This window comes from Colias eurytheme, chromosome 7, assembly GCF_061535395.1.
Source record: "Colias eurytheme isolate Ceu_HAF_F1 chromosome 7, ilColEury1 Martin Lab GWU primary, whole genome shotgun sequence".
In the NCBI taxonomy this organism is placed as follows: Eukaryota; Metazoa; Arthropoda; class Insecta; order Lepidoptera; family Pieridae; genus Colias; species Colias eurytheme.
The window spans coordinates 6,804,531-6,832,345 of record NC_142986.1 but is presented as its reverse complement, the minus strand read 5'-3'; the positions used below and the strand labels follow the sequence as shown (position 1 = coordinate 6,832,345).

Below are 27,815 nucleotides of genomic sequence, written 5' to 3'. Positions count from 1 at the left end.
AAAATGATCAGCGTAGTCAGCATTTACATTATTTTACCGACAATATCGGTAATTACTACTTATAATTGAATAAATGTGTTATTGCGCTTGCGGTATGAGGTACTGTGTTCTTTGGACGTGTTCGTAAAGATGTTGAGCGTCACTTGAGCCGTAGTTAAATTTTGCCGAAAATCTTTTACAGGTCTTTGTTGCGACATATTCTACACCAGAGTTTTTCTATATTCAAATCATCCAAAATAATAATGTTCTTTTTTATATAAATTACAATGATTTGATTTCACCAAATTTTATTTTTGTTATTACGTATTTTTTAAATACGATATCGATATTTACACGTCACTACGGTTTACTATACTCCACATTGTCATCGAGCAAACTAACATGGCGACTGGCGTTGTGAAATAGTCCAAAATCAAAATGGCTGCCATGTTTTATTGATTGAATGGGACTGTTATAAGTAGAACTGGCTGTTTGTTATTTAAATAATTCCATTTTATGAATTCAGTGCTAGCGGTTTAATGATTTTCGGTTCATTTTACAAATGGCTTGGCAATTACCTAATGTAAACCAATGGAATCCTGGCCTTGCTGTGGCTGCTGATGTTTCTGGCATGAATATGGGTTCATATACCCCAGAGCAATGGAATTTAATGCAACAGCAAAATTGGCAGCAGTGGTCCCAATGGCAGCAACAGTATGCTCAGTGGCAAACGCAATACGGCGATAAGGTAAAAATATTTATTTCATAGTGTTCATAATTATTAGAGACCAATGTTGAATAAGTTACAAATATAATATCTGCCTGAAACTATCTAGTAATAAACGATTACTGTTAAATGTTGCTCTTAGACTAGTGTTTAACACTACAATTTCAGCCTTAATTAAAGCTTTGAGAGAATTTAAATTCTTCTCCCAAAATTTTATATTGTGGTTAAATGAAAAATATTTCCTGTTAAAAATGTATTAATATTAATAATTGCACACACAATAATTGGCCTCGTTATCAAAATACAAACCTATAAACTCGGTAATTGAATTATTTGATGTTTCTATTATTCATCATCATTTTACCATAATTTAAATTAATCTATTAATCTTAATATAATCTAATCTTAATAATAATATTAAATATAATATAATCTTTAAATAATATATAATCTTTAAATTAATCTATTATTTTGTGTTTTATTAAACAGAAGTCATCCTTTGTTTATTCTAAAGATTTTATTTTACTAAATAAATAATTATAGTGCAACCTCGATATAACATTTAATTGTAATTCAGAATTAAACAATAATGATTAAGACACACATCTTTTTTAATGAATTATGTATAATAATTGTATTATGTATGTATTACTTCATTCAAATAGTTACATTGAAATGATTAATCTTAATTTTTCAGTATGCAGAGCAAATGCAAGCAATGCAAGCTATGGGTATAGCTCCACCCCCCCCGGTGAACAATGTCCAACCTCCTGCTCCTCCTCCTCCTGATAAACCCCCACCTCCCCCACCACATGAGAATGATCAACCATTATACGGCAATCCCAAACCAAATACTCCTACACCCTCCCAGACCCAAGTTTATACCAAACCCAGTGACAATAACACCAACATAAATACAGGTAACAATCAAAATTGGTCATACAATACAGATACCCGCAACAATGCATCTGCAGCAGCCCAGCCTGTACCCTCTGTTAACACTGAGGCATTAAGAAAATTAGCAGAGGAGGAACGTCTCTTTGATATCCAATTTCAGAAATGGGAAGAGGAAATACAGAAGTGGAAAGAAGAAAATGTAAACCATCCAGATAAAAGAGCTTATAGTGAATACGAACAGAAGTTTGAAGCTTGCCGTGCTCAGCTCTTAGAAAGAAGACAACAGATGAAGTTAAAACGAGATCGCCTGTTAAATAATGCTCCACAATCTACCAACACTACTAACACAGGTAATAATAATATATCAACAACTATTCCTCCTCTACTTCAGAATTCAAATTTTAGCCAACAAAATGCAAATAATAAACAAAGCCATCAGATTAGCAAACCTGCTCAAAATTATCATCAACATAAAAATACATCACAATACCAGCAGTATAATAGGAGTAACAATAAAAATGTTGACCCACAAGACAGATTTGAATCATATCAGGAAAGGATGGAAGACTATACACCAGAGAATATTGATAATTCTGGTTTTTTACCTACTAGTGGAACTTCAAAAGGAATACCAGGTTTAGATTTAGTCCCTGATGCAGAAAAAGCTAGGGATGTTATTGATATTTCAGAAGATAATAGGGATATGAGACCACACCCAAATGCTGGTCCTCTTCCACCTGATTATTCTACAATTTCAAAGGGAATAAATAACATCCTTGGTGATGAGAAAATAATGAATATTCTTTCAATGGTGCAAAACCAAAAGCCATCTACGGGCCCTAATATAGAGAACAATCAGAGTGATAATCTTCCAAAAGCCAATGCTCCATATGCAGGTAACCCTAATATGATTCCTCAAGCAGCTCCTTGGAACCAAAATAATAACTACAATAATCAGTTTGATCAAAGGCAGCCACCAGGTCTTAACTATGATAATAATAGACAGGCACCAAATAACTATGACAATAGGCAGGCGCCAAATAACTTCGATCATAGACAGGCACCAAATAATAGACAGGCACCAAGTAACTTTGATATGAGAAATTCTCCCGGAAACTTTGATATGAGAAATCCTCCCGGTAACTTTGATATGAGAAATCCTCCCGGTAACTTTGATATGAGAAATCCTCCCGGTAACTTTGATATGAGAAATCCTCCTAGTAACTTTGATATGAGAAATCCTCCTAGTAATTTTGAGAAGCCTCCAACTAATTTTGAGAAAAGACCTGCTAGAAACTTTGATAATAGACAGCCTCCTACTAGTTATAATGATAGAATGCCTCCAGGTAACTTTGATAACAGACATCCTGCTACTAGGCAGCCACCTAGCAACTATGATGATAGTCAGCCAAATGACAATTTTGATAATAGTCAACAAAGCCTTGGTTTTGAAGAAAGGCATCAGCCCAATAATTTTGATACTAGACAAAATATGCCATTTAACAGGCAAAATGTTAATTTTCCGATTGGCCAAGGTGTAAAGAGGCCACAACCATATTCTGAACCTACACAGGATAGATTTGGTCAAAACTACAATGAAAAAGATGCACAGTTTGTTGATGATCCTCAGCAACAATTTCATAATGATCAGTATGATAATGCTAACATGCCTCCCAGAGGAGGAAGACCACCCATCAGACCTCCAGGACCACCAAGGCCAATGAATCCTATTCCAGAAAATACAGATTACCCAGGAGGTTTTAATAGGATGCCTTTGCAAGAAAATGTTAGTGTTCCTTTAGTACCTCCTAAACCTAAATGGGTAGAAGAACCACTTTTTACTCCATCCATTATCGTTGAATATGAGCACAAGCCCTTGAGATTGAAAGGTAATTGATATAACTGTTAAGACATTCATTACAGAGTATCAAATTTATAGTCTACAAAATGTTTTCAGTGTTTTATAATTGTGTTCAACCTAGTAATTCATACAAGTAACGCCTAAAGAAATACGCCTTTGATAATTGATTAATTGATCCACTTTGTTTCAGATTAAATAGTATTTAAAATAAAATTAAACATTATGATATGTTTTTTTTTAAGTAACTAAATCACAAACTTATTAATGTCAATGCCATCCTTCCCTAATTTTAAAGAATTAAAAATATTTTTTCTAAAAAACAATATTTTATCCATATACAAAAATTTGTGGCAAATTAGTAAATAAATAAATTTTTTGTCAGCAAAATTGATATTATAAAGAAAAAGTAAATGTTTGGTATGAATTGCTTAGGTACTTGCAAAAAAAAAACCAGCAACAATTTATATATCTATTTTTATTTCTTGTATTAATGTATCATTAATTGTAGTGAACAGTAACCATATTTATAATAATTTGAATGAACATTATTTTTTCTTTGTAGCACGTGATTTTATAGAACCCGTTCATACTTTTGATTACAATCACAAATCAAAAGATGGTGATGTTAAGAAGATGGATTTTGAAAAAGAAGTTGAAGACTTGTTTGCAAGGGCCCCACGAACATATGAAAAGGAAAATGAGCGCGGAAGATATTCCAAAGATCCATATTCAAGAGATTATGACAGACGAGATGAGTTTAGGCAAAGGTCCCCGAAAGAGCAATATCCTCACCCATATCGAGACGAAAGACTCAGAGCAGATGAAAGATTTGATAGACGCGATGATCGGGAAGTTAGATATAATAGACGAGAAGATTATAGAGAAAGAGATTTGGATACGAGTAGGAATATAAGAGATAGAGATTCAATGCGAGATAGAGACGTAATGCGAGATAGGGAGAGAGATTTTGGTCGAGATAGAGACTTAGGAAGGGAAAGGGATTATGGAAGGGGCAGAGATGTTGGAAGTTATAGAGATTTAGGCAGAGATAGGGATCTAGGAAAGGACAGAAGGGACAGGGTCTCGAGTAGAGATAGAGATATTGGTAGGGAAAGAGACATAGGTAGAGATAGAGAAAGAGATAGACTAAGAGATAAAAATCGTAGTCACAGTCGTGACAGGGAAAGTCGTAAGCGTGGGACCAGCATAGATAGCGAAGTGAGTAGTTCCTCAAATAGTAAAAGAAAAAAAGAAGATGATAAGCAACCCAAGCATGTTGTCATGATTGATGATTTATTGGAAACGCCAGGTAGAGAAATGAGACCAGAGAAAATATTAATTATCCTAAGAGGTATGTATTATGATTTTTGCAGTGCTATACTTAAAAATACACGTTTTTTGTTTACTTACTTATTTTTCAATATTTTCTTGCTTATAGGTCCTCCAGGTAGTGGAAAATCTTATTTAGCAAAATTGATTAGAGACAGAGAAGCTGAACACGGTGGCACTGTTAGAATTATGTCTATTGACGATTATTTCATGCAAGAAGGGGAAATTGAAGAGAGGGATCCTACAACAGGAAAGATGGTTTGTTAAAAGTGATTCTTATTTAGTTACTAGATTTTCGCCCGCGGCTTCGCTCGCGTTTTCAAAGGAAAACCCGCATAGTTCCCGTTCCCGTGGGATTTCCGGGATAAAACCTATCCTATGTGTTAATCCAAGTTACCCTCTATATGTGTGCTAAATTTCATTGTAATCGGTTCAGTAGTTTTTACGTGAAAGAGTAACAAACATCCATACATCCATACAAACTTTCACATTTATAATATTAATAGGACTAGCTGCTCCGCGCGGTTTCACCCCCGTGGCTCCACTCCTGTTGGTCGTAGCGTGATGATATATAGCCTTCCTCGATAAATGAGCTATCTAACACCGAAAGAATTTTTCAAATCGGACCAGTATTTCCCGAGATTAGCGCGTTCAAACAAACAAACAAACAAACTCTTTAGCTTTATAATATTAGTATAGATTCTTCCTTCCTTGTGCTACATATATGTATAGCATATATTATATAGCATTCAGTGATCACATACATATCTAACGGTAAAAATAATTATTGAAATAGGTCCAATAGGAAATATTAATGCGTTGAAACAAGCAAACTAAGATATAAGAGATATAGATGATATTTCCCAACTTAAGTTTCAAATTTTTATTTATTTATTATTTATAAACCAATTCTATTTCATTTTCGGTCTTTATTTATTTTTGAACTTTTTAAATTATTGTTTTAATTAATTTATTAATAATATGTTTTACTAAACTTAATTGTTAAGAAAACTTGTCCAGGAGGTTGTATGTTTAATAATTTTCAGATAAAAAAACCTTCCTTGAAATATGAATATGATGAAAAATTGGAAGAGTCATATACTATGTCGCTGAAGCGAGCTCTTAAGAGGAGTATTACAGATGGATATTTCTCGTTTATAATATTTGATGCTGTTAATGATCAATTAAAAAGTTATGCAGATATTTGGAACTATGCTCGACAATATGGATTCCAAGTATGTCCTTTTATTATTTTGACACACCTATTGATACTCCAATTGTAGGCACTTATTCTATTTGATTTTAGCATCGAAAAACAAGAAAATATTTAAATTTTCATATTTTATAGTAGAGCCATTTTAGCCAATAATGACCGATACAAGTAATTTTAAGATTTGATTTTACTGATAAACCATTCTAAACATAATAAACAATTTCTGATTTAAAGAACTGACGTCGCTACAATTTTGTGTCAATAAAACTTTTTTCTTTTTAAATACCAGAGATGTTACTTTAAAAATCGAAATCTGACACCTAGAATCGAATGCATTTACATATTACTTGTGAATAAAAATCATCATAAATTAATAAATGGGTTGTGTTTTTTAATTATGTAGATACTTGTCTTATTTTGCTCCTTAAATTTACGAAAGAAAGTATATTACTGGGACTGGGATTTGCCTGATGAATTTTGAAATTGACATGTGTTTCAAATTCGATTGACAAATATTTCAAGTCCGTATCGATTAATTCACTTTAATCAATGTTTTTAAGCAGGTTACCTCTCTTTAAGATAAAAATGATCAAATGTTCATGAAAAGTTGCCTATTAAATTGGCTCGACTATAGTGTCAATTATATTTATTTTCATATCCAAATAAGGAATGAATTAAATATTTATTGATGTGTGATTATAAATGATTTTAAAATTGAATTTCTAGGTTTACATTTGTACAATGAGCCTAGACGTACAGACATGTTTCAAGAGGAACATACATAATCGCAAACTGGAAGATATTGAAGTGATTTGCTCTAGATTTTTCCCAACCCCGAATCATCATATCCTCGTGGATCCTACCACGTTACTACAAAATGCTGCTATTACTGAAGTGCAAATGGAAGATGCCGATGTAGCAATGGAGGATGCACAAGAAAATGAGGTGAGATGTCGATAGTTACAGGTTGAAGGAATATGGGATTTATTGCTAACATCATAGATGTTATTTTGGCGTCATAACGCATCAATACAAGGAAGTCGGTTAAATAGTGGACCGTTTTGCAATGGTTCCACAATGGTTATGAACAATGTTTAGTTTCTGGGTAATGTATAACTAGTTTTATATAAATTTAAGTTTATTATTTTATTTTGTTTCTCTTTTGTTCTGTTATACACATGCGAGTTTTGTTTTTCTTGTATTTGACTATTTTGTCTGTGTTAGTCGATTATTATCAAAGTGTCTAAATTATTGGTGTATACAATTTAAGAATCCCTATATTTATTGTCATAGGATAGGGTTAATGAATTATATTTCAGCCAAGTTCCTTAATTTCCAAGTGCTGTTCCATCACAGGTCGAAAATAGTTTTACGTCGAAATGGGAGAGAATGGACGATGTGAATCAACTAGGTAGGTTATTAATTGGATCGGTTGATTATTATTTTGTAATTAAGCATTATGTACTGTGTATTATATTATTTGATGTAATTTATTGAATACATATTTCGTCCTTTGGTAATGTACTTAATAAAAACAACAGAAATATGTACATACATTTTTTCTACTATAGAGGGTAGTTTGATGTTTTTGTATTAAACCATTTTCAATATTAGAAATTATGTTTTAACATATAACGTTTATGATATAACTTTGTAGTGAAATCAAGTGTTTTAATTTATCACGAATTTATTTAAAAACTAAAAATTAGTGTATTTACTCACATAAAATGTAAGCTGATTGGGAAATGAAACTATGTTATGACGTAATATTAATTTGTTTGACGTATTGTTTCAGCGCGGCTCGATGGCACCAGCAAACCGCTTCGACCGTCAAAGTTATCAATGGAAGACTACCTTCAGTTAGACGACTGGACTCCTAACCAGGCTAAACCCGGGAAGAAAACTGTTAGTATGCCTTGATTTTTTATTAGAATAATTCCTATTTTTTTTGTGTGTCGGTTATGCGCTAAATTTTTATAACTGTCTTCAATGTTGCGGTAAGGTTGTGGAAAAGTATGCAACGACGCATTATTAACAAATTCTGGCAACCAATGCATTATTTATTCGGTTTTAACGTCCGTACTTATAAGCGTTATTTAAACTGACCATTTATTACTACTTAAACTTTTTGGGATTTACTCACATGATTATGAAAAAAAAGAAAAAAAAGGTAAAATTTTACCTTTTAATAACAATTTGTTTTATCTTGAGTTATTAACTCATGTTTTACTTCATTGTACAAGGTAGTATGTATTGAAGGTTATTTTTTATTTAATTTTAAATCCATTTCTATGGCATTTTCTAAGCGATTTATAAGCTTGGACCGCTCGACCGGTGTCAGAAGATAATTCCATCTTACATGTTATATTTAATAAACGGTGCGAAAATAATATCGCTCTTGATTTAAAATCAATTGATTTGATTGAAATATTGATTCAATATCTGTGTTTTTAAAAATATTTATTCTCGACTACTGTTTTGTGTCGTCGAGTTATTATTATGAAAGATGCGCGGTTTCATTCTATTGTAATTAAAACAGGTACGGTGGGCTGATATCGAAGAGAGAAGACAGCAAGAGAAGATGCGCGCCATCGGTTTTGTTGTCGGTCAAACGGATTGGAATCGTATGACCGACCCAACGCTTGGCTCCAGTGCACTCACACAGACTAAATATATAGAGAGAGTTAGACGCAATTGATGTGTTCTGTGAATTCTATGATGGAAGCTTCTAGAATATGTTGACGCAAAATCTTTATAGTCACAGAACATATTATAAAAGAGGTTAGAATGGCAATAATTCGCCGTTCCTATAAGAACCGGTGTCGCCTGTGGGTGTGGCCAAGTCTGCGCAACTCCGCTTACGCACATATTTGCAATTTCAAATCTAGCCAATCATAGCGCCGCGCGATCACGCGATTTAAAATGGAACGAATCATACGCATGATGATGATGTGAGCAGTGCTCATATCCTTGGCGCGTCTGCCCCGCCTACAATGCCTTTCTAACCTCTTTTATATGTTCTGTGTTTATAGTCGTGTTAGCGCTTTACAAGTTTGAGACTTCAACATTGTGCATTTAAGATTATACCGTTCAATTTTATATTGAATGGTAGGTAGCTATCTTTGTTGAGTCCACAGATTTTCATTTGTGGAAAGCAAATGCTGAACATATTTGAATTTTGAGTTGATGTATTTTAGAATGCGTAAAATATATAGAAACGTATTTTCATAAAGTGATTGTAAAGTAGGGTGTTTAATATTGGTAGATAAGTATTTTAAGTTTTTTTTTTATATTGTTTCAAACCTTATATTCGGCATTAGATTATAAATGTGATTGGAGTTATTTTACGTAAGATTACTCATTCATAGTGTACTGTATATTTATACTACAGTAAGCAATAAAAAGATGTATTTTTGCATCACGAAAATATTGTGTCTAATAGGTGCCTACTTTAATGTTAAAATAAAAGTATAGAATTTAGATATTTTATTATCTAGAATCACTTTCGGCTTTTCCCTGATTCATTGCGCATTATTTTGATATACATATACTAGTATAAAAGCATGTCATTAAAAATTATCTAAATATAATACTTACATAGGAATTACAAATAAAATATACTAAATTTTTCAAGATATTATCTTTCGAGTCATTCGTGTTATGGTCTTTATAATCTTACAATTTTAATAGTTAAATAAACTTTAAGTAACTACATTTTGTTTTACTTCTTTATCCTTCACCAAAGAACGCGTCTACTTTTTATCAAAAGCACTAACGAACCCTGAGGTCTTGTAATCGTATTGATAATTATTTTTAAATTTCTGCGCGCTGCCTTGCGGTTCGTGGTCCGAAGTTTTTACTTTCATTAAATATTCATCATGATCTTTCGAAGTTTGGATGATATCGGCTGCCTTGTTTACTTCTACGGTGTCAGCCTCGGTATTTGTCATTCCCGATTTGTCCGCTTTTATACGCGTTATTTTACCAATATTTTCGTCTCCCTCTTTTCCGCTCGACATGATCATTACTTGCGGGGTGCTCATTGCGGTCATGTGATCTTTAAGACATTGTTGTAGGATGTGTAAATAAAACAAAAATGCTAGAAGTGTCAGCGCTGACATTGCCGCGTTGCTCTTCTTATACCCGCCACCACCACTGTAACAAAAAAAAAAATTGTAAAAGACTAATCTTACGGTAATACGTTATACGGTACCGGTAAACTTCGATAAAAAAAATGTTGAACAGGACAGAGAAAAACAAATATTACTCACTGTTTGGAAGAGGATGCGTGTCCGTGGGAATGTGGTGCCGGGTCATATGTATAGTAAAAATGTTGATGATCGTGCGTTGCGGGATATTCTGCATACCTTTTTAATAAATTCGAGTTAAAAAATGATTTTGCATAAATTTCCATGCATAAGTTTAATCTACGTATGTTGAACAAATAACAGATGCGTTTATAATAACTAAAGAAATATTGGCTCAAAACTGAATAATTTTATATTCGATTTATCAGATTAAGAGATGGCCAGGTGAACTTTGTATCATCTATTTATTAATCTACCGTTAAAACTGCAAATCGTCCCTTAACTTCCACGAATACCTATTCTTGGATCAAAATTAACCAAATCATCCAGGCATTTTTGAATTTAAGTGAGACAATCGAATAGTACCTAATTTATTTTCATATAGATTTAAAGTTGATTATTTAAGTTACAAATTATAATTACTTCGTGTAATAAGAAAACGTTTTGAAAAGGAGCATCTGGTTCAATTTGCATTTATTACAAGTATTAAAAGGTAAAGCTTAGTTGTTGTGATTTCATCACTGAATCGAAGTAAGGAACTAACCTCTCAACCATTTGCTTCGGCACTGTACCCATCTGCGGGATGGATGGGATCAAGTTTTCCATCGTGCTGACACCTGGCATGTCACTATACCGATGTCAAGGGAATACTGAGACGTGCGCTTGCACATCTCCCATAAAATCATTGTTAATACGCTCTGTTTACTTCGATGTGCTTCAGATGTGTCAAGAATGATGTTAACGGTATACGCAGTTGACACTCACTCATATGTGAAATTGCAATAAAAAACCATTTCTATTTTATATATTTATTTTACAATCACAATCACACAAGGACGTCCTCATTCATACCATCACAATAATATACACAATACCAATTCTAAAACTATGAGGTGATATAAAATAAGATTCATATCACACATTATAACATCAGTCGTTAATTACAAAATAAAAACTGGCGGATTTACAAAATAAATTCTTTACCAATTTTATTGTATTCATGGACGGAAGTTTTCACTGGGGTACATTTCGTGGAATTTAAAATGTCTAAGTTACATCTAGTAATAAGTTAAATAAATAAATAATTTAAATAAATTATGAGAACATGTTATTTTATCTCCCCTAAGGTGGAGTAAATGTCTAACGCTGCAAATATTTGACAAAAAATATGTTAACTGCTGAAATTTGTCTGTCATTTTTAGAAAATTTCTTTTTGTGTTATAAACGTTACCAATTATTAAAAAAAAAGTTGAATATCTAATTTTATGAATATAAAAATAAGATTTGGTGGTGTTTCGAATTATTAAAATTTTAGAAGAGATTACACTTCGTTGCATTGAAGGTAAAGTTCACGGCAATCAATGCCAGAACGACCGCGACGTCCGGCTTCATAGAATTGTTGGAAGGTACCGCTGGATTGCCTTTCCAAGACGAAGCTTGCCGCATAACTGAAAATATCAAATTCCAATAAATATTTATAAAATTTAAATAAACTAAATAATAAGTTTTTAATTCGACTGAAAAAAAAAAACTTACGTTCCCAGTTGACAAAATACGCTCTTAGGTCCGATATCAGCGGAACATTCATTGTTTGCATCGCAGACGTATTTCTGTAGGCATTTGTCGTCATTTGTTCCAAATGATCTTACATAGGTTTTCATCATGGCAATACCAGCCAGAGCGGCGTCACTGACCGAATCTTTACGGCCCATGGACCGCGCGGTTAGAGATCGATGAGAGAAGGACGTCTTGAGGGCATCGAGGAGATTTACCACGATATTGATGAACTGTATGAACAAAACAAACAATTTTTAATTACAAAATATTAAAAAAAAAAGACACGAAGCGGTATTGAGTGCTGATATTTAGCGCTAAATGTTATAGTCTACATGATTTTTGTATTATATGATCGGAATTTTTAAGTAAGGGTAGGAAGGGAAGGCGCCTACCTCTCCAGCCTGCTTTGCCATGGAGGCGACTTGGTCGGGATCTTTGGCACCGAGCACCGTCGACAGAACCGCAGCCAATATACTCTGAAGCAAGCGAGAAGCGACACCATATCCATAACCAAACTTTACTATTTACATTTGAAAGCCAGATTTACCTCAAAAGAATTGAGCTAAAGTTTACTTTTGAGATACTTCTGACGTGCGGTGGGATAACGTTATAGGTATCTAATAGCTATGACTTGGAGAACCTACTTATTATGTGAGGAATAAAATGGAGGTGCTTTACAGTATCGAATGCCAATAAATACGTAATAGGTATAATAATATGCGTATCTACACGAACGATGTTAGTGGATCAGTATGGTAAATATAGTGTTGATGATTGTTGTTTTTGTACAATAAATTTGTAATTTGCATTTTTACTACTGTATGTGTGAAACCATGCGTTGATGTTTTATCTAATTATGTATCTTACCTGCATCGGTGATGATCCGTTATCGACCTTGTCAATACCGTCGCTAGATGCTCCACCACCAAGAATAGCTGTTAAAATTTTAAGACCCATGGTAATGAAATTGGCCCATGGCGATACTGGTGCGGCTTCAGTATCAATGTTGTCGCTCTTATTGGGTCCAGTGGTGCCAGGATTGAAAATCATTTGCATTATCATACCTGTAATTTTGAAATGCCGTTATTTTACAAAACATTTAACTAGCATCATGAAATATAAATGAATCGTAACAAAAACGTTCATGAAAGTAAGACGTGAAAACCCACCTAACATATTGGACCACGAAAATCCGCCATCGGAAATGGAATTGTTCTGTATTTCGTCGATATCATCGAGGGCTACTTTTTTAAGAGCGTTGGGCTTTTCGGCAAACTTTCGTTCCTGAGCAATCTGTTCATGTGGCAGGGGTAACGAGTTGCTGTAATACTGAGGATTTTGTGTTCTGACATTACTGGTGGCCTGAAAATTAAATTTATTCAATTATTAATTATTCGCTTTTCACATACAATTTTTAAAATTTCAATTTGTAGAGGAACGGAACAAATTACACTTTCGGTTATGCTCTCTCGCTTTCGTAAAATAAATCTGACAGTATCAGTTTTATGTTTTCGTTAATATTATCATTCAACCAACTCTTTTAAGTAGAGCTACTTACCATTTTACTTAAAACCTTACTGATGTCTCAAGTTATATAAAATTTATTAAAATTCAACTTACTTGTGAAATGAGAGGTGCATGTTGTTGAGGATACGCCAACGTGTGAAGGATAGCCGACGAACTGATAAGGGCTAAAAACGCCCACCCGGTCATCTTTTGATGCATCCTGCTGATAAAGTAGGTATAAGGTAAGTTAATAAAATAAGTCAAAATAATATAATTTGTTTAAATATCTAGTTTTCTTTAATTGTGCTCTCACTCGGACGCCGATTAGAAAGTGATCTGATGAGCGATTCGCGCGGATTGATTGCCTGTGTTTGGAGCTGCTCATAGAAAGTGGCCCCTCTCGACGCGTTCACATTTTACGAGGATGTTGAGACTAATTAGAGGATGTTCGTTCAATTAAAATAATTACCCGAGTAGAACTATTAAATAAAGTGACGGTTAAGCCGGTCTCTTCATTATGTAACTAAATTAAGAAACTAACTTTCTATTGAAGTGGGACAGAAGTGCATATCGATTATAATTATAATATAATACGAGATACGCGTGCGGTCTTCTTGTCTATCCGGTATGGAAGTGTGTTAGCGGTTTGACCGACAATATCGAATACAGGTGACCCGGTCTCTACTAACTGTAGTTTGGATGTCACCTCTCGCACCTGCGTTAATAAGGTGTTAGTTATATAAATTGACGCAAATGTATGGCCGTAACGGTCGTTGCACCTAGATTGTACACTTTCTATGACCGATATACTTAGTCCATATTTCGACAGAAATATTTTGGCGATGCTTTTCTGACATCCATGTTTTAATCACGTATTTTATTTACGAGTTTTTTTACGGACGTGTTTCTCGTGTTTTACCGGTCTTCGGTGACAGTGTGCCGTCGAGATTCTCTCGGGAGAAATTACTTGCCGCAAGTCATATAATGCTTATGTTTTATGTATGCTGCACAACATAACTGGCAAACTTTATGAATAAACTCGTTTCTAGAATTGTCGTTTGTTGAAGCTTTCCTTAAACTACAATGCTTCATTTCCATATATATTTTGATGCTATACGGTATACCTAATAATTATTATTATCATTGCGAAGTGGCAGCGCTACGCTGGAGAAAGCAGGAAATTGCATTGGAAAATCCCAATTGTGCATTCGAATGAGTATAAACTAATGACTAATCTAAGGCTCGGAAAATGACGAGCGTTTAAAAAACACAATTATTTTTTGAGATGATTGTGTTTTTAGTAAAAGCTGTCAACATTTTTGTAAAGAAAGTGACATCGCTTTATGGTTGAATTAATGTGCCGTAACTGCCTGGCCTAGTAACCTTGTACGTTAGTGTACTCATTATAGCGAATTCAAATTTTACTTTCGGTTAAACAATTTACATGCTTTGTGTTCCGTGACTTCAAACGTAGTTTATCCTAATTAATCGGTTCTATTGGAGTTTAATGGTTGTTTCATCTAATACTTGACTGGAAATTAGAGTGATGAGCTATTTTCAACCAAATCCGACATAAATTTGTATTACAATCAAAACTTATATTATGAGTTACTTAATGAATTATATATATATATATATATATATATATATAGACGTGTTTATATGATAATAAAGAGTGTAGCAGAATGCAACACGTAAGCAAAGCTGGGCGAGGCAAACATGGCGATAGGTGAAAGCAAAGACGGCCGGTCGCGTGTGTGCTACTACCGTGCAAGGTTAACGTTTTTCTAATTTCGGAGCGAGGGCCTAACCTGTTGTACTTAACTTTCAATAGAAAACCATCGTGGAAAAATTATCGCGAACTTAACTTGTTGCAGTTCCCATGGACGTCATGAAGAGAAATGGCTCGAGCCAAATTTAGCAATAGCATATTATAAAAAAGTTTATACCACTTTCGTTAAAACATTCTTGAGGAATTTTAACGCTAGTTCGTGTTAAAATTCCGATGTCGCGCGAAATTTTAAATTGTCCACATGAGTGATGCAATTATGTGTTTTATCTTTAGATGCCGAATGTTTAAGTTATGTAAAGGGGATTGCATAAGTTTTATTAAAATGTCTTAGACTTATTTTCGCTCGCTCGTTGACCGGTCCATCGGAGTCCGCTTTCTAAAACCGCGCCGTCTTCTGTGCGTGTTTTGCACGCGGATGTTAGCACGGGCTTGGTAAACAATAATTTATTCATCATACAACAATTTATATAAATATCTTAGATAGGTACTATAAATATACCCAATACGATAGAGTTATATTTTGTGTTCTTTTTTTTAATTTATATCCGAGCCGTCACCACGCTTTTAATAAATGGCTTGGATGGTAAGCATCCAAAATATTAGTAAGTTTTTTAAGGTTACTTTTCGTTTTAGCAAGTGCATTTAGCCTTAATTGGGTAATGTAAATAATATGAATTACCTTTTACGTGAATTTTATTTCTATAGACTGGTATCGTTATTTTATTTGGACCATTAGTTTTTACACGACATGCAACGAATGCCATTGAATGTTCCACAAACGCAATCCATGGATGCGTGCGTTTCTTATTCAAACCGTTACATTGCTCTAATGTTCTCAATTTTAACTCAACGGTTAATCGAGATGTATATGGTCTATCGATGTTTTAATCGACTACCGTTTACCTCCAATACATGACATTATTGCAGCCGATGTCGGTAGCTGTAACTAAATTGTATGGTCGTGCGCGAAATTCGTAAACACGTGCCTTGGAAGTTGCGTGCCGTTAAGTTAATGCATCACGTTTGTCTTTTCATTTCCTATGTATATCAATGAATGTTACAAATTTGATCGTTGACGATAAAGCAAACGCGTTTCCCAAATAAAATGTGATGTTTAAAGCTCGTTTATGATGGCGGAGCTTTCACAAACAAAAGTTCATTATCTTTAACCGACCGTGGACTCGATTTCATTTTTTCATACAGGATGCAAGTGAATAACCTATAATTTTTGTTTGAAAGGTGTTGGTTACTCAACACCGCGTCGCCGGCCGGTGAATGACTGGACCTCTCACAACGTCACAACTTTCACTTAAAGTTTTTTGGGCATTAATAAAACGACTCATAATAATCCCTCCAATGATACCTATTCATAACGTGGTACCGAGATAAGATTGGCTTTAAATGATTTATGAACTTCGATTTGAGATTGAAGTTTCTCTCGGAAATTGAATGCATTTCCGAACCAATGGAATTTAATGAACGTTGCTTATGTATTATAAGTATTATTACTATCTGGTACCTATTGTTTTTAAAGTTCTACTCAAACACATATGCATGCTGATTTCTGAAGGTTTTGCGGGTTTAACTTTTGACGCTTACGACATAGGTACATAACTCCACTAGCTAGAGCTACGACAAGCTTTTCTTAGATTTTCACAAAGAGGTAACCGTATTTAACCTTTATTCATAATGTTAAATAATCATTAATAACGTGTTGTTAATAAATTTTTTTTTTATATTTTTAGATAAACTTTAACTTACTATTTTGTTTACATAAATCAAATGTTAGTTCTGCTCCATTTGCGGAATCGTTTAATGGTATGCGTAAACCGTTAACATTGTAAACTAACCGCAATTTAATAGTTTTTTTGTGATTAATATTGATTAATTATCAATATAAAATACAATGAACAAACTAACATTGGTACGAACGTCGGCAAAGCTTCCACAAACCTACCTATTAAATATTTTCTTTACCATCAAACTACCAGTGGAATAAAATGCTTAGAGGATAAAAGCTCAGTAGTTATTTATGTCTATGTCTTATTTAATCATAAATTCAATTAATATATATCACTCGATATCAATTGTAAAGAATAATCGAAGGTATTCTATTAGATACCTGCATATGATTGGACATCAAAGGAGGAACGTACGCTCTCGTTAATATTTTATGATAGCCCATCATTACTTATCATATAAATTAACAAGTATAATTTTAGTAATATGTTTGGGATGGAATGTGGAAAACTAATTAAGTATTTTACAATACAGATACGTATTGACGGGACGTTAATTTCTTTAGTTTGTACCCAAGACCACATCCAATTCAGGGTCCCATCATAATGCGTTTTCACATTTTAGAAAGTGAAGGTTTTCATTTACATGTGAGTACATAATATGTTGGCGAGAAGAGCTGAACGAATGTTGACGACACTATAATTGCTGTAGAGAATTCGTGACTAAGTTGCGTTTTGTTTGGCAAATTTCATGTGATTCGCTTCTGTTCAATTTGATGGAAAAGATAATATTTACGTATACTCCGATGATGGTCTTTACTTTCTCTACGCTATTTTGAACACCATAAATTTGCGTTTTTTTTTCTTTTTACTTTCTAACTAAAATACCTATATGTAGGTACCTATGTGTGGTTATCTGAAGCGGAACATAAATTATTGCATTTAGTTTGCATAGTCCAAGTGTTGTTCCTGCACCAAAATTTAATAACTTCAGTAAATAAATTGTAATGTCTAATTAATTCAGAAAGTAAACAATAAATGCTTATTAGTTATTATATTTAAAGTAATTGCAGATTAATTTAATTTCGAATTCGTTGTTAAATAATAATTGTTATATAATTAAAACTGTACGTACATATTTTATTATTTCCTTTTCCATATTTTTATTATAATATACGTAATACATGGAAAACAAACAAAATATTTTTAATTAAACGCATTGAACTTTCACTTCATAAAGCTCAAATTTGTTGATGAGCGACCTATTTTTATAAAAAAATACAAACATATAATTAAAAATTTTATAAGATTCACAAATGTTTGCACCAATAATCACTAGTGAAACACTGATGAAAGGATATGAGCACGCCACGAGAAATCAGCATCCCGTCCGATTACTTTCACAGGGTTTTCTTCGCACGTTTTCACTCGCACTCCCAAAAAATTGAGCTATTCCTAAAAATCTTACCTTATCTCCAATTAGGTTATCACTGAAATCACTGAACACTTGTCTTCCACGAGGTAGCTATCACCGGTGAAAGTGCGTGTGGCTCGTGCGGAGGTTTGACTTGCAATGAGTGTTGCGCCTTGAACTTCACATTATATATAGGATGACCCAGTTACTGATAGTTAACTGTGCTACCTGGTCCGTCTGTCATGTCCAACCTGTTGCATCCCGTTGTTCAGACGCTCTGCTCCCTTTGGACCTTGCCAAGGACGCAACAACTGTTTAACATCGACATGTGTCCTCCTTAAATAAGAAAATTTGAATGAAATAACTAATCGGAGTTTGTATTGTTTCAGGTACACCGATAAATTTGACCGAATGTGGGGCTGGTATGTACGATATTTCCTATGCATAAGGAATGTACATTAATACACACTTAAATCAATTTATCTCGAATCGTACCACTGAACAATTGCAATTAGAAGATATATCTAACGGTATGAGACTAAAAATTTAGGTAAGTCAGAAGATGGATCCTTTATTAATTTAGGTCATTATTAAGAAAGAAGATACCTACTACCTACCAATATTTTGTCATTTGTTTGATTTCTGTTTAACTTTATTTTAGTTCCTTAACAGAGTTGCCACTTAGCCATTGTGGTTACCCATTTCTCAAATATCAGCTCTTGTTTTACGACTTGTTATCAATTATTATATTTACTTTTTATTTAGAGTTTCGATTGCAGTCAGCAAAAAAATAAGAAGCTAATCTATTTGCTTCTAACATACTTTACGGCATTTTCACTGAAACCTAAACAATTGCTTGTATTGTTATAATTTTTCTCAGAAAATGGTTTGAGTCTCATGGAAATCAAAGCAACGCGATGACTTGAGGCAATGGCCTAAAAGCATCAGTTTCCCATGACTGAGGTAGACTCATTGTCAAGTTCACATAATTAGTTCTTTTCATATTTCAGATAACCTGTCTGGAGGGCATGCGATTGCATAAATAATTTTTTTATGGGAACTTCTTTTCTGTAGGTTCAACGGAACTATAGAATCTACGTAGAGCAGGAGCAGCAGTCTCCGTTCTTCGAGGACAAATAAGCAGATTTATGTTCGCAGTTATCTTCTTCTCTTTTCTCAGTTATCGATCTTCTGCTGTCGGTAAAATAAAGCTATAGTAAAGTATACCTAATACTTATCTAACAGTTAACTTATTGAATGGCTTCATTCAGTGAGACTTAAACTTGAATTGCAATCGCTTTGGATTTAATAATAATTTATCGAAAATACAATCGAAACCAATCGACATTTTTTATACGATAAACTATGAAAATATAATATGTAATATTAGAATAGTAGTGTGATATAACAGTTTATCATACAAAAAAAGATGTCAATCGGTATCATATAATAGATATAATTTATAACTTTTACGGTCGCATTTCTCATCTACAGGTACCGAGTACCGACCTACTATACATCGCGCTACTTCCTACATAATATGCTAATTCAAGAACTGGCAGCTGATAAGAGTGTTTTTAAACGTGAGTAAACTAACACTGATTACTAAAACGTTTTCATAATACCGAAACACAGAGCATAGCATATAAACTGAACACCCGCGTTACCCGGCAATTTCGACTATGTTCAACCTCTATAAAGTCTGGTACAACATAAAGCACAATACCGAAAAAAATATATAAAATAGGATGGTCTTTGATCTTTAATTGCTCGCGAGGACTTTTTTCCAAAGTTAATAGATTTCTAGAAAAAAAATGTGCCGTGGTCATCGATTTTTCCGCAAATACTCTATAAACTTCGTAACCTGCTGACTTAGAGCTCTGAAAATTTTATGTTTAATAAATTATCAGTTACACAACAGTCCCTGACGAGGATTTTTTGTTTCACTGATTGGTATATTTTTAAATACAAAATGCGAGGAAAAAAGAAGGTGCAGCGGGAGAGGTTTGAGATTCGTCAAGTATGGTCAAGGTTATTAGCGCATGTATATAAGCCTTAAAAAGTGTAATGCTTTAACTTCCTCTTACGTACATATATTATTGAAAAGTCTTATGGCTTTTTATTAATAAATATTAGTTTATTAGATATTCACTGTATGCGCTGTCCTGGGCGTACCCAGAATTTGAAAGGCGTGTACAAAAATAAATATACTAGATAAGTAACAGGAAATCTCTATCTTAACATTATATCACTAACTATAAGCTGGACCTACAGAATGGATTCAAGTAAAACCTATGATTCTTTGAGTTCATACGTTTTTAAATTAATAAATATAAATTAGTGTGGTATAATTTTTCCTCATTTGCCCCGCCCTGGGTACGTCCAGGCACGCTGCTAAATAATTTTAACTTGAACACAAAATGCATGCCTTAAATAATATCTAATCTGTATCAAATTAGGTCAAAGTCTAATTGAAAATAAAGCAATATTTAAAAAATACTTACTGTTTTATTTTCACACCCAGTTATGAATCTTATACCACTCTATACCCAAATATAGGGATTTGTTATCAGCTTGGGCTTTTAGGATTAAAATAAAAGAGATGATTTGTTAATATTACTTTTAATTTAAAAATAATTTCAGGAAAAATTGTGAATGAAAATATTTCAAATCGAAACTTGCACATGTCCATGATCATAAAAAAATATTACCAATATCTATAGGTACTAGACTGGGGTAGAAGCCTTTGAAAATAATGAAAAGATAAAAAAAATCGCAGTCGGATGAAACCCATTAGAAAAGGAGGGGAATATGATAAAAATGTAAGGAAAAATAAATTACGGTCAATCCGAGTTCGGGAAGCGGGAGAGGGGAGCTTTTAAGAGAAAAAAATGGTTTCTCTCGATTTCCGACAAAACTACAAGTCCTATAGAAAAAAGTTCAATGGCAAAGTTGTAGGTAATTAAAAGTTCTACAACTTTTGTATTCACAATTTTTTCACATAACCTAAAAATTTAGGTGAAAAATTAAAAAAACCAAGTTTTTGGTCTTTTATTTCTATCTACTTCAAAATTTTTTTTTTTTCTACGAAATTTGGTGGAAACTTACTTTATTATGTCCCAAATACACTGTAATTTATTTGATTGAAAATATTTATTTTTTCGCCTTATTTTGAATTAATACCAAAAAAACAACCTAATTTTCAATCGAAAAGTCACCCGTCAAAATATCAGCTTTTTTCAAAAACTTGGGGTGCCTTTTATTCATTGAAATCTCTACTTTCATATGGTGTAAAAAAAATAAACACCACCATAGTAAATGTTCTCAGGAAATGCATACAAACAGTGTGATAATGAGCTTTTACTAAATCAGGCACACTTCTTGAACTCTATATCTTCTCTTGTATCGGCTTTTCGGTAATATTTCAAAAGAAAAATAATTATCTGTTCTAAGTTTAATATTTTACAGCATATTCAAAAGCATAATGATGTCGATAAAAACATTTCAGGTAGTTCGATAAGTGTGCCTGATTTAGTAAAAGCTAATTTTCAGACTGTTTGTATGCATTTCCTGAGAACATTTACTATGGTGGTGTTTATTTTTTTTACACCATATGAAAGTAGAGATTTCAATGAATAAAAGGCACCCCAAGATTTTGAAAAAAGCTGATATTTTGACGGGTGACTTTCCGATTGAAAATTAGGTTGTTTTTTTGTTATTCATTCAAAATAAGGCGAAAAAATAAATATTTTCAATCAAATAAATTACAGTGTATTTGGGACATAATAAAGTAAGTTTCCACCAAATTTCGTAGAAAAAAAATAAATTTTGAAGTAGATAGAAATAAAAGACCAAAAACTTGGTTTTTGAATTTTTCACCTAAATTTTTAGGTTATGTGAAAAAATTGTGAATACAAAAGTTGTAGAACTTTTAATTACCTACAACTTTGCCATTGAACTTTTTTCTATAGGACTTGTAGTTTTGTCGGAAATCGAGAGAAACCATTTTTTTCTCTTAAAAGCTCCCCCCTCCCGCTTCCCGAACTCGGATTGACCGTAATTTATTTTTCCTTACATTTTTATCATACTCCCCTCCTTTTCTAATGGGTTTCATCCGACTGCGATTTTTTTTTGTTTCAAAAATTATCTACTCTAGTCTATACCTACTTAATATTACAAAGCTGAAGAGTTTGTTTGTTTGAACGTGCTTATCTCATGTACTACTAGTCCGATTTGAAAAATTATATCGGTGTTAGATAGTCCATTTATCGAGGAAGGGCTATAATCAAAATAAATATCATCACGCTAAGACCAACAGGAGTGGAGCACTGCGGGTAAAACCGTGAGGCACAGCTAGCAAAATATAAACAGTTTCTTCCTTCTAGTATTGAACGTTGACACTTGTTCCACTTCATACTGACGTGTTGAAAACATTCTGATTAAGCTTATAAGCTCCTGTTAGTTGCATAATAGCTTACTTGCGATTTCAATGACTCATGAGGATACAGGCCTTGAGCGAAAGTAAAGTATTTAAACCACCAAAACAATGATTCATTTCTTTGCTATGGTAAATCTTGTAGTTCTCATATTAATTACTTTTTAGGCGATCAAATTGCTTCAACGTTAATAATATTTTTATTTTTTATTTCGCTTGTTGGGGTTTTACTTGAATAATATTTTAGGACTTTTTAAAATAGTCCTTGGCATGGATATAGACAACGATATCTACACAATATATGGATCATCTTTGACGACTAACTAAATGAAAGTACTAAATGAAAGTACTAAGTATTATTTTGTCTAACATAATCGTAAAAACTCATGAAGAAACTCACGTTGTAATGTAACAAACCAACAATTTATATTCATTTTTCTATTCGTAAAATAACTTTGTATAAAAATTGTTATTAAAAAAGAAGAAGAAGACTTATTAAATCTGAAAAGAATGATCTACTATTCATACAGTTACAGCAGCGTACGTAAAATAGAAGTAAACATACAAGTGTTGCATATAAATACCTACATATCACTGTCTTTTGCATTGAGAAGAACAACATAATACAAACACGAGTCAACAACTTTCTTTTCGGGGAATTCCGCTCTTACAGCAATAAAACCCATCGACGTTTAATAAGTTTCATTGAGGAAAATATTAAAATTTGCTTTAATTATTTGATTATGTAACCTGCTCTTAAATTTCGGCCAAGTTTGGAGATTGTAAGATCCTTGTTTAAAACCCACCTCGTTTAAAGTACATTTTACCGAAAAAAGTACCTAAATGAAATTGGTGTAACACATACCCACACACATACTAACTACAAAATATACTTATAAAATTATGTTTTAAGTTCCACTCTTTTGTGTACATTATTTAATTACAAAATTTTGAATTGATGGCTAATTCCGAGCAGTGATATAAGACTGAATGAAAAAAAAATAATCTAAATTAATTGTAATAGGCCAGTGGAAATTAACATTAAATTCGCAAAGCACGATGTAGATTTGAATTTTTGGTATGTTGTTTGGATCAGTTAGGGTGATGTAAATCCCAATTTGCAACTTCGAAAAAGTTGTGCTCGCTGCGCACCACGTGATAAACTGCGAAAATTTTGGACTTTTTTCACTTTTTGCTCTAAAAGTCATAAACTATGCGTTTCCGACAAGTATGATTCAGTACATAAATTAAGGTTATTAAATTTGCAACAATTTAAGCCTAACCGCAGCTCTCTAAACCTTATAACGACTAAACTGTGGCGATTCGAAGATGGTTCATTTTTCCCGAAATATTGAAATTTTTAGTTTTGCTCCCGTTTGAAGCAAAATATTGGCAAAAACCGCTCGTTCTATGAGAAGTTCGTATAATAAAGTTGTAGTGCATTTAATTTTCTTTCATAAGAGCATAGAACAAAGTCTGTGAGACAAATATTTCACACACAATATCTGAAAAACAAAAAGAAGGTAGAAATAGATTTTTAATGAATTGAAACTGAGAGCATATAAAATCATAAAAAGAATAATACTTTTTCATTTGCAGGATAGGTAATTAACAAAATTACAAAATTTGGGAAAGTAGGAAAAAAGATTATACGCAAATAATAAACTGCGAAAATTTTGTACTTTTTTCACTTTTTGCTCTAAAAGTCATAAACTATGCGTTTCCGACAAGTATCATTCAGTACATAAATTAAGGTTATTAAATTTGCAACAATTTAAGCCTAATTAAAGCTCTCTAAATCTTATAGCGACTAAACTGTGGCCATTCGAAGATGGTTCATTTTTCCCGAAATATTGAAATTTTTAGTTTTGCTCCCGTTTGAAGCAAAATATTGGCAAAAACCGCTCGTTCTATGAGAAGGTCGTATAATAAAGTTGTAGTGCATTTGATTTTCTTTCATTAGAGCATAGAACAAAGTCTGTGAGACAAATAGTTCACTCACAATATCTGAAAAACAAAAAGAAGGTAGAAATAGATTTTTAAAGAATTGAAACTGAGGGCATATAAAATCATAAAAAGGATAATACTTTTTCATTTGCAGTATAGGTAATTAACAAAATTACAAAGCTAATTAAATTTGCAACAATTTAGCCAAACCGCAGCTCTCTAAACCTTATAACAACTAAGCTGTGGCCTTTCAAAGATAGCCAGTTTTTCCCGAAAATTTCAAATTTTTAGTTTTGCTCCCGTTTGAACCAAAATATTGGCATAAACCGTTCGTTCTATGAGAAAGTCGTATAATAAAGTTGTAGTGCATTTAATTTTCTTTCATTAGAGCATAGAACAAAGTCTGTGAGACAAATAGTTCACTCATAATATCTGAAAAACAAAAAGAAGGTAGAAATAGATTTTTAAAGAATTGAAACTGAGGGCATATAAAATCATAAAAAGGATAATACTTTTTCATTTGCAGGATAGGTAATTAACAAAATTAAATTTTCTACAACTTTATTTTATGACCTTCTCATAGAACGAGCGGTTTTGCCAATATTTTGGTTCAAACGGGAGCAAAACTAAAAATTTGAAAATTTCGGGAAAAACTGACTATCTTTGAAAGGCCACAGCTTAGTTGTTATAAGGTTTAGAGAGCTGCGGTTAGGCTTAAATTGTTGCAAATTTAATTATCTTTGTAATTTTGTTAATTACCTATCCTGCAAATGAAAAAGTATTATCCTTTTTATGATTTTATATGCCCTCAGTTTCAATTCTTTAAAAATCTATTTCTACCTTCTTTTTGTTTTTCAGATATTGTGAGTGAACTATTTGTCTCACAGACTTTGTTCTATGCTCTTATGAAAGAAAATTAAATGCACTACAACTTTATTATACGAACTTCTCATAGAACGAGCGGTTTTTGCCAATATTTTGCTTCAAACGGGAGCAAAACTAAAAATTTCAATATTTCGGGAAAAATGAACCATCTTCGAATGGCCACAGTTTAGTCGTTATAAGGTTTAGAGAGCTGCGGCTAGGCTTAAATTGTTGCAAATTTAATAACCTTAATTTATGTACTGAATCATACTTGTCGGAAACGCATAGTTTATGACTTTTAGAGCAAAAAGTGAAAAAAGTCCAAAATTTTCGCAGTTTATCACGTGGTGCGCAGCGGGCACAACTTTTTCGAAGTTGCAAATTGGGATTTACATCACCCTAACTGATCCAAACAACATACCAAAAATTCAAATCTACATCGTGCTTTGCGAATTTAGGGTTCTTTAGTGTCGATTTCTACTGGCCTATAAGAGGAACATTCTAGACTCTAGTGCGCTATAAGTACTTACTCTCTCGTCTAATTTCCTTAGTACAACTTTGCATAATGCAGGATTAGATAAAATTGAGTAGTTACCTTAATTAACATTTATTTATGCGATACTTTCGTGCCTGATAGGTACCAGTATAAAATCTCAAAATCTCTTCTTCCCATGATGTTGCTTCAAAAGAATAGTAGGTTGCCTATAAAAAGTGAAAACGCCTTCATATATCGCGGGTAAATGTAAGATACATTTGACAGATTAAAGTAATATTGATAATCTGTTGTCACACGAGTGTGGAATGAACTAGTGGGTATGTATACCAAGTTTCTAAATTATCTTCAATTTACACCAAACTGAAGTTACTTTTAAACCAGCGCAGGCTACCTACCAGTATATATATTTTGTCAATTTGCATCTATAGGTAGCGCTCGTAACTGTAAACTTGGAATGTGAACAGCTTTCTTGAAGAAAATACGGATGAAAATCGAAGTCTATGATTCATGTAATCAATAGATATTGCACAGGGAGATAGTAATTGATTTTTCCGCTTCGTGTTACTTATAACTAACGTTCGTCATCATTGCTGATTTTATACAAATTGTAGTTTATACTTTATACTATCGTTTAGTTCTACTTTAATATAGAATATTTAAATCGGCATTAATTTGTTACCTAGCTAAAATTGATTCAAAGCCTAGCAAACTTTTATAGGTATTTTTCATCTTACATTTAAATATCTACTGTAAACTAAAGGCAGAAGCTTGTGTTACATATTAATATATCATTGAACATTCCTGATTCCCTACGTACATAGTATGATATTAGTTATGTACATTATTGTTTACAATGTGCAATTATAATGTGCCCATTGTTTTTAAAATATCTATTATCTTATGAAAGTTATATGTAAAAGATCATAACAATGGAAACATATTTACTTTCTTCAGTAATTTTCTCGATAGCGGATCTAAAAGAAAAGAATTTCATAATAAGCGGAACTTAGGAATTGTGTCAAGTCTAACTATAATTTATAAATATTCAAGATCGGCTAGTTCATATTAAATACTGTTATAATTATTAGGTACCTACCTACGTATCTTATTTTATAAAGATCTTTTAGAAATAGCTTTGATCTTTTTTACAACGGAAACCAAAAGGTCAAATAAATTAAAGAGAGAATAAGTATGTAGTATGTAGGTACCTTATGCCGTGCTTGCCAAATATTATAGGTACCTAAGTAGCTATTGAATTCTATATAACTACCTAATTTATAAACAATATTTATTTATTTTAATCTAAGTAAGTACATAATAGGAACTAGGAAGCCGCAAAGTTTAAGATTTAATAATTTTATTGATAGATACTTAAGCACAATCTGCAAATCTTTTGCTCATCCATCAATATTTTATTGCCTCATTAGTATCAAACTCAAGCTACTGAACCAGTAACGAGTTGAATCGATAGGGCGTATTCAGAAAGAAAGCTTGAAACTTATAAGCGCTTATAAGCGCTTATAAGTTTCAAGCTTTCTTTCTGAATACGCCCTTATTTTGTAAAAAAGTTTGACAAACACATTAGCGTTCCACCACAACGGTTTAGAAAGAGAAATTGACACAAATGCCGCCAAAATAATACAGATAAAAGATTATATGTTTGCGAATAAAAAAATGGATGTAAACAAAAATGTTATCGAGTGTGTGGTTAGAGTGGGCCAGTAGGGCAGCGAAATGTTAGCTTTCGTTATT

At 32.8% G+C, this 27,815-nt stretch overlaps 3 protein-coding genes across 9 annotated transcripts in view; 1 reads left to right on the top strand and 2 right to left on the bottom strand.

The window, feature by feature from the left end:
- LOC149907107 (uncharacterized) overlaps positions 1-18,517 on the bottom strand; it is a 108,821-nt gene extending 90,304 nt beyond the window's left edge. Inside the window, exons 1-7 of one of the 4 annotated variants that reach the window (XR_016456969.1) lie at positions 18,376-18,517; positions 13,491-13,599; positions 13,040-13,232; positions 12,738-12,934; positions 12,263-12,346; positions 11,850-12,100; positions 11,544-11,761 (exon numbers count right to left, since the gene is read on the bottom strand). Coding sequence is in view for 3 of the 4 variants with exons in the window: in XM_090104177.1 (XP_089960303.1) it covers positions 11,635-11,761; positions 11,850-12,100; positions 12,263-12,346; positions 12,738-12,934; positions 13,040-13,232; positions 13,491-13,595 (957 nt within the window). In the remaining variant the exon portion in view is untranslated. Of the gene's footprint in view, positions 1-11,106; positions 11,762-11,849; positions 12,101-12,262; positions 12,347-12,737; positions 12,935-13,039; positions 13,233-13,490; positions 13,600-18,375 lie in introns of those variants that run through there. The other 3 variants (XM_090104177.1, XM_090104178.1, XM_090104179.1) reach the window with 3 other exon arrangements.
- On the top strand, positions 360-19,531 carry LOC149907106 (uncharacterized). 4 transcript variants are annotated; one of them, XM_090104174.1, is made up of 9 exons: positions 360-727; positions 1,404-3,492; positions 4,027-4,815; positions 4,903-5,051; positions 5,840-6,028; positions 6,733-6,951; positions 7,363-7,417; positions 7,802-7,911; positions 18,711-19,531. In XM_090104174.1, the coding sequence occupies exons 1-9, from the start codon at positions 542-544 to the stop codon at positions 18,720-18,722; spliced, it is 3,798 nt and encodes a 1,265-aa protein (XP_089960300.1). In that variant the 5' UTR covers positions 360-541; the 3' UTR covers positions 18,723-19,531. The 4 variants fall into 4 exon arrangements, with proteins under 4 accessions (XP_089960300.1, XP_089960302.1, XP_089960299.1 ...); XM_090104173.1 differs by lacking the exon at positions 18,711-19,531 and adding an exon at positions 8,546-9,718 and having other exon boundaries at positions 361-727; XM_090104176.1 differs by lacking the exon at positions 7,363-7,417.
- On the bottom strand, positions 9,597-11,021 carry LOC149907108 (uncharacterized). The gene is made up of 3 exons (XM_090104182.1): positions 10,858-11,021; positions 10,278-10,373; positions 9,597-10,161 (listed from the first exon to the last, which is right to left on the bottom strand). The coding sequence occupies exons 1-3, from the start codon at positions 10,935-10,937 to the stop codon at positions 9,759-9,761; spliced, it is 579 nt and encodes a 192-aa protein (XP_089960308.1). The 5' UTR covers positions 10,938-11,021; the 3' UTR covers positions 9,597-9,758.
- Positions 19,532-27,815: the final 8,284 nt, after the last annotated feature.

Coding starts and splice junctions, on each gene's coding strand:
- LOC149907106 (XM_090104173.1), top strand. CDS start 542: ATGGCTTGGCAATTACCTAATGTAAACCAATGGAATCCTGGCCTTGCT. Junction 6,029..6,732: donor CTCGACAATATGGATTCCAA/GTATGTCCTTTT, acceptor TTGAATTTCTAG/GTTTACATTTGTACAATGAG. Junction 7,418..7,801: donor GGACGATGTGAATCAACTAG/GTAGGTTATTAA, acceptor GTATTGTTTCAG/CGCGGCTCGATGGCACCAGC.
- LOC149907108 (XM_090104182.1), bottom strand. CDS start 10,937: ATGCCAGGTGTCAGCACGATGGAAAACTTGATCCCATCCATCCCGCAG. Junction 10,374..10,857: donor CCGAAGCAAATGGTTGAGAG/GTTAGTTCCTTA, acceptor TTTATTAAAAAG/GTATGCAGAATATCCCGCAA. Junction 10,162..10,277: donor CACGCATCCTCTTCCAAACA/GTGAGTAATATT, acceptor TTTTTGTTACAG/TGGTGGTGGCGGGTATAAGA.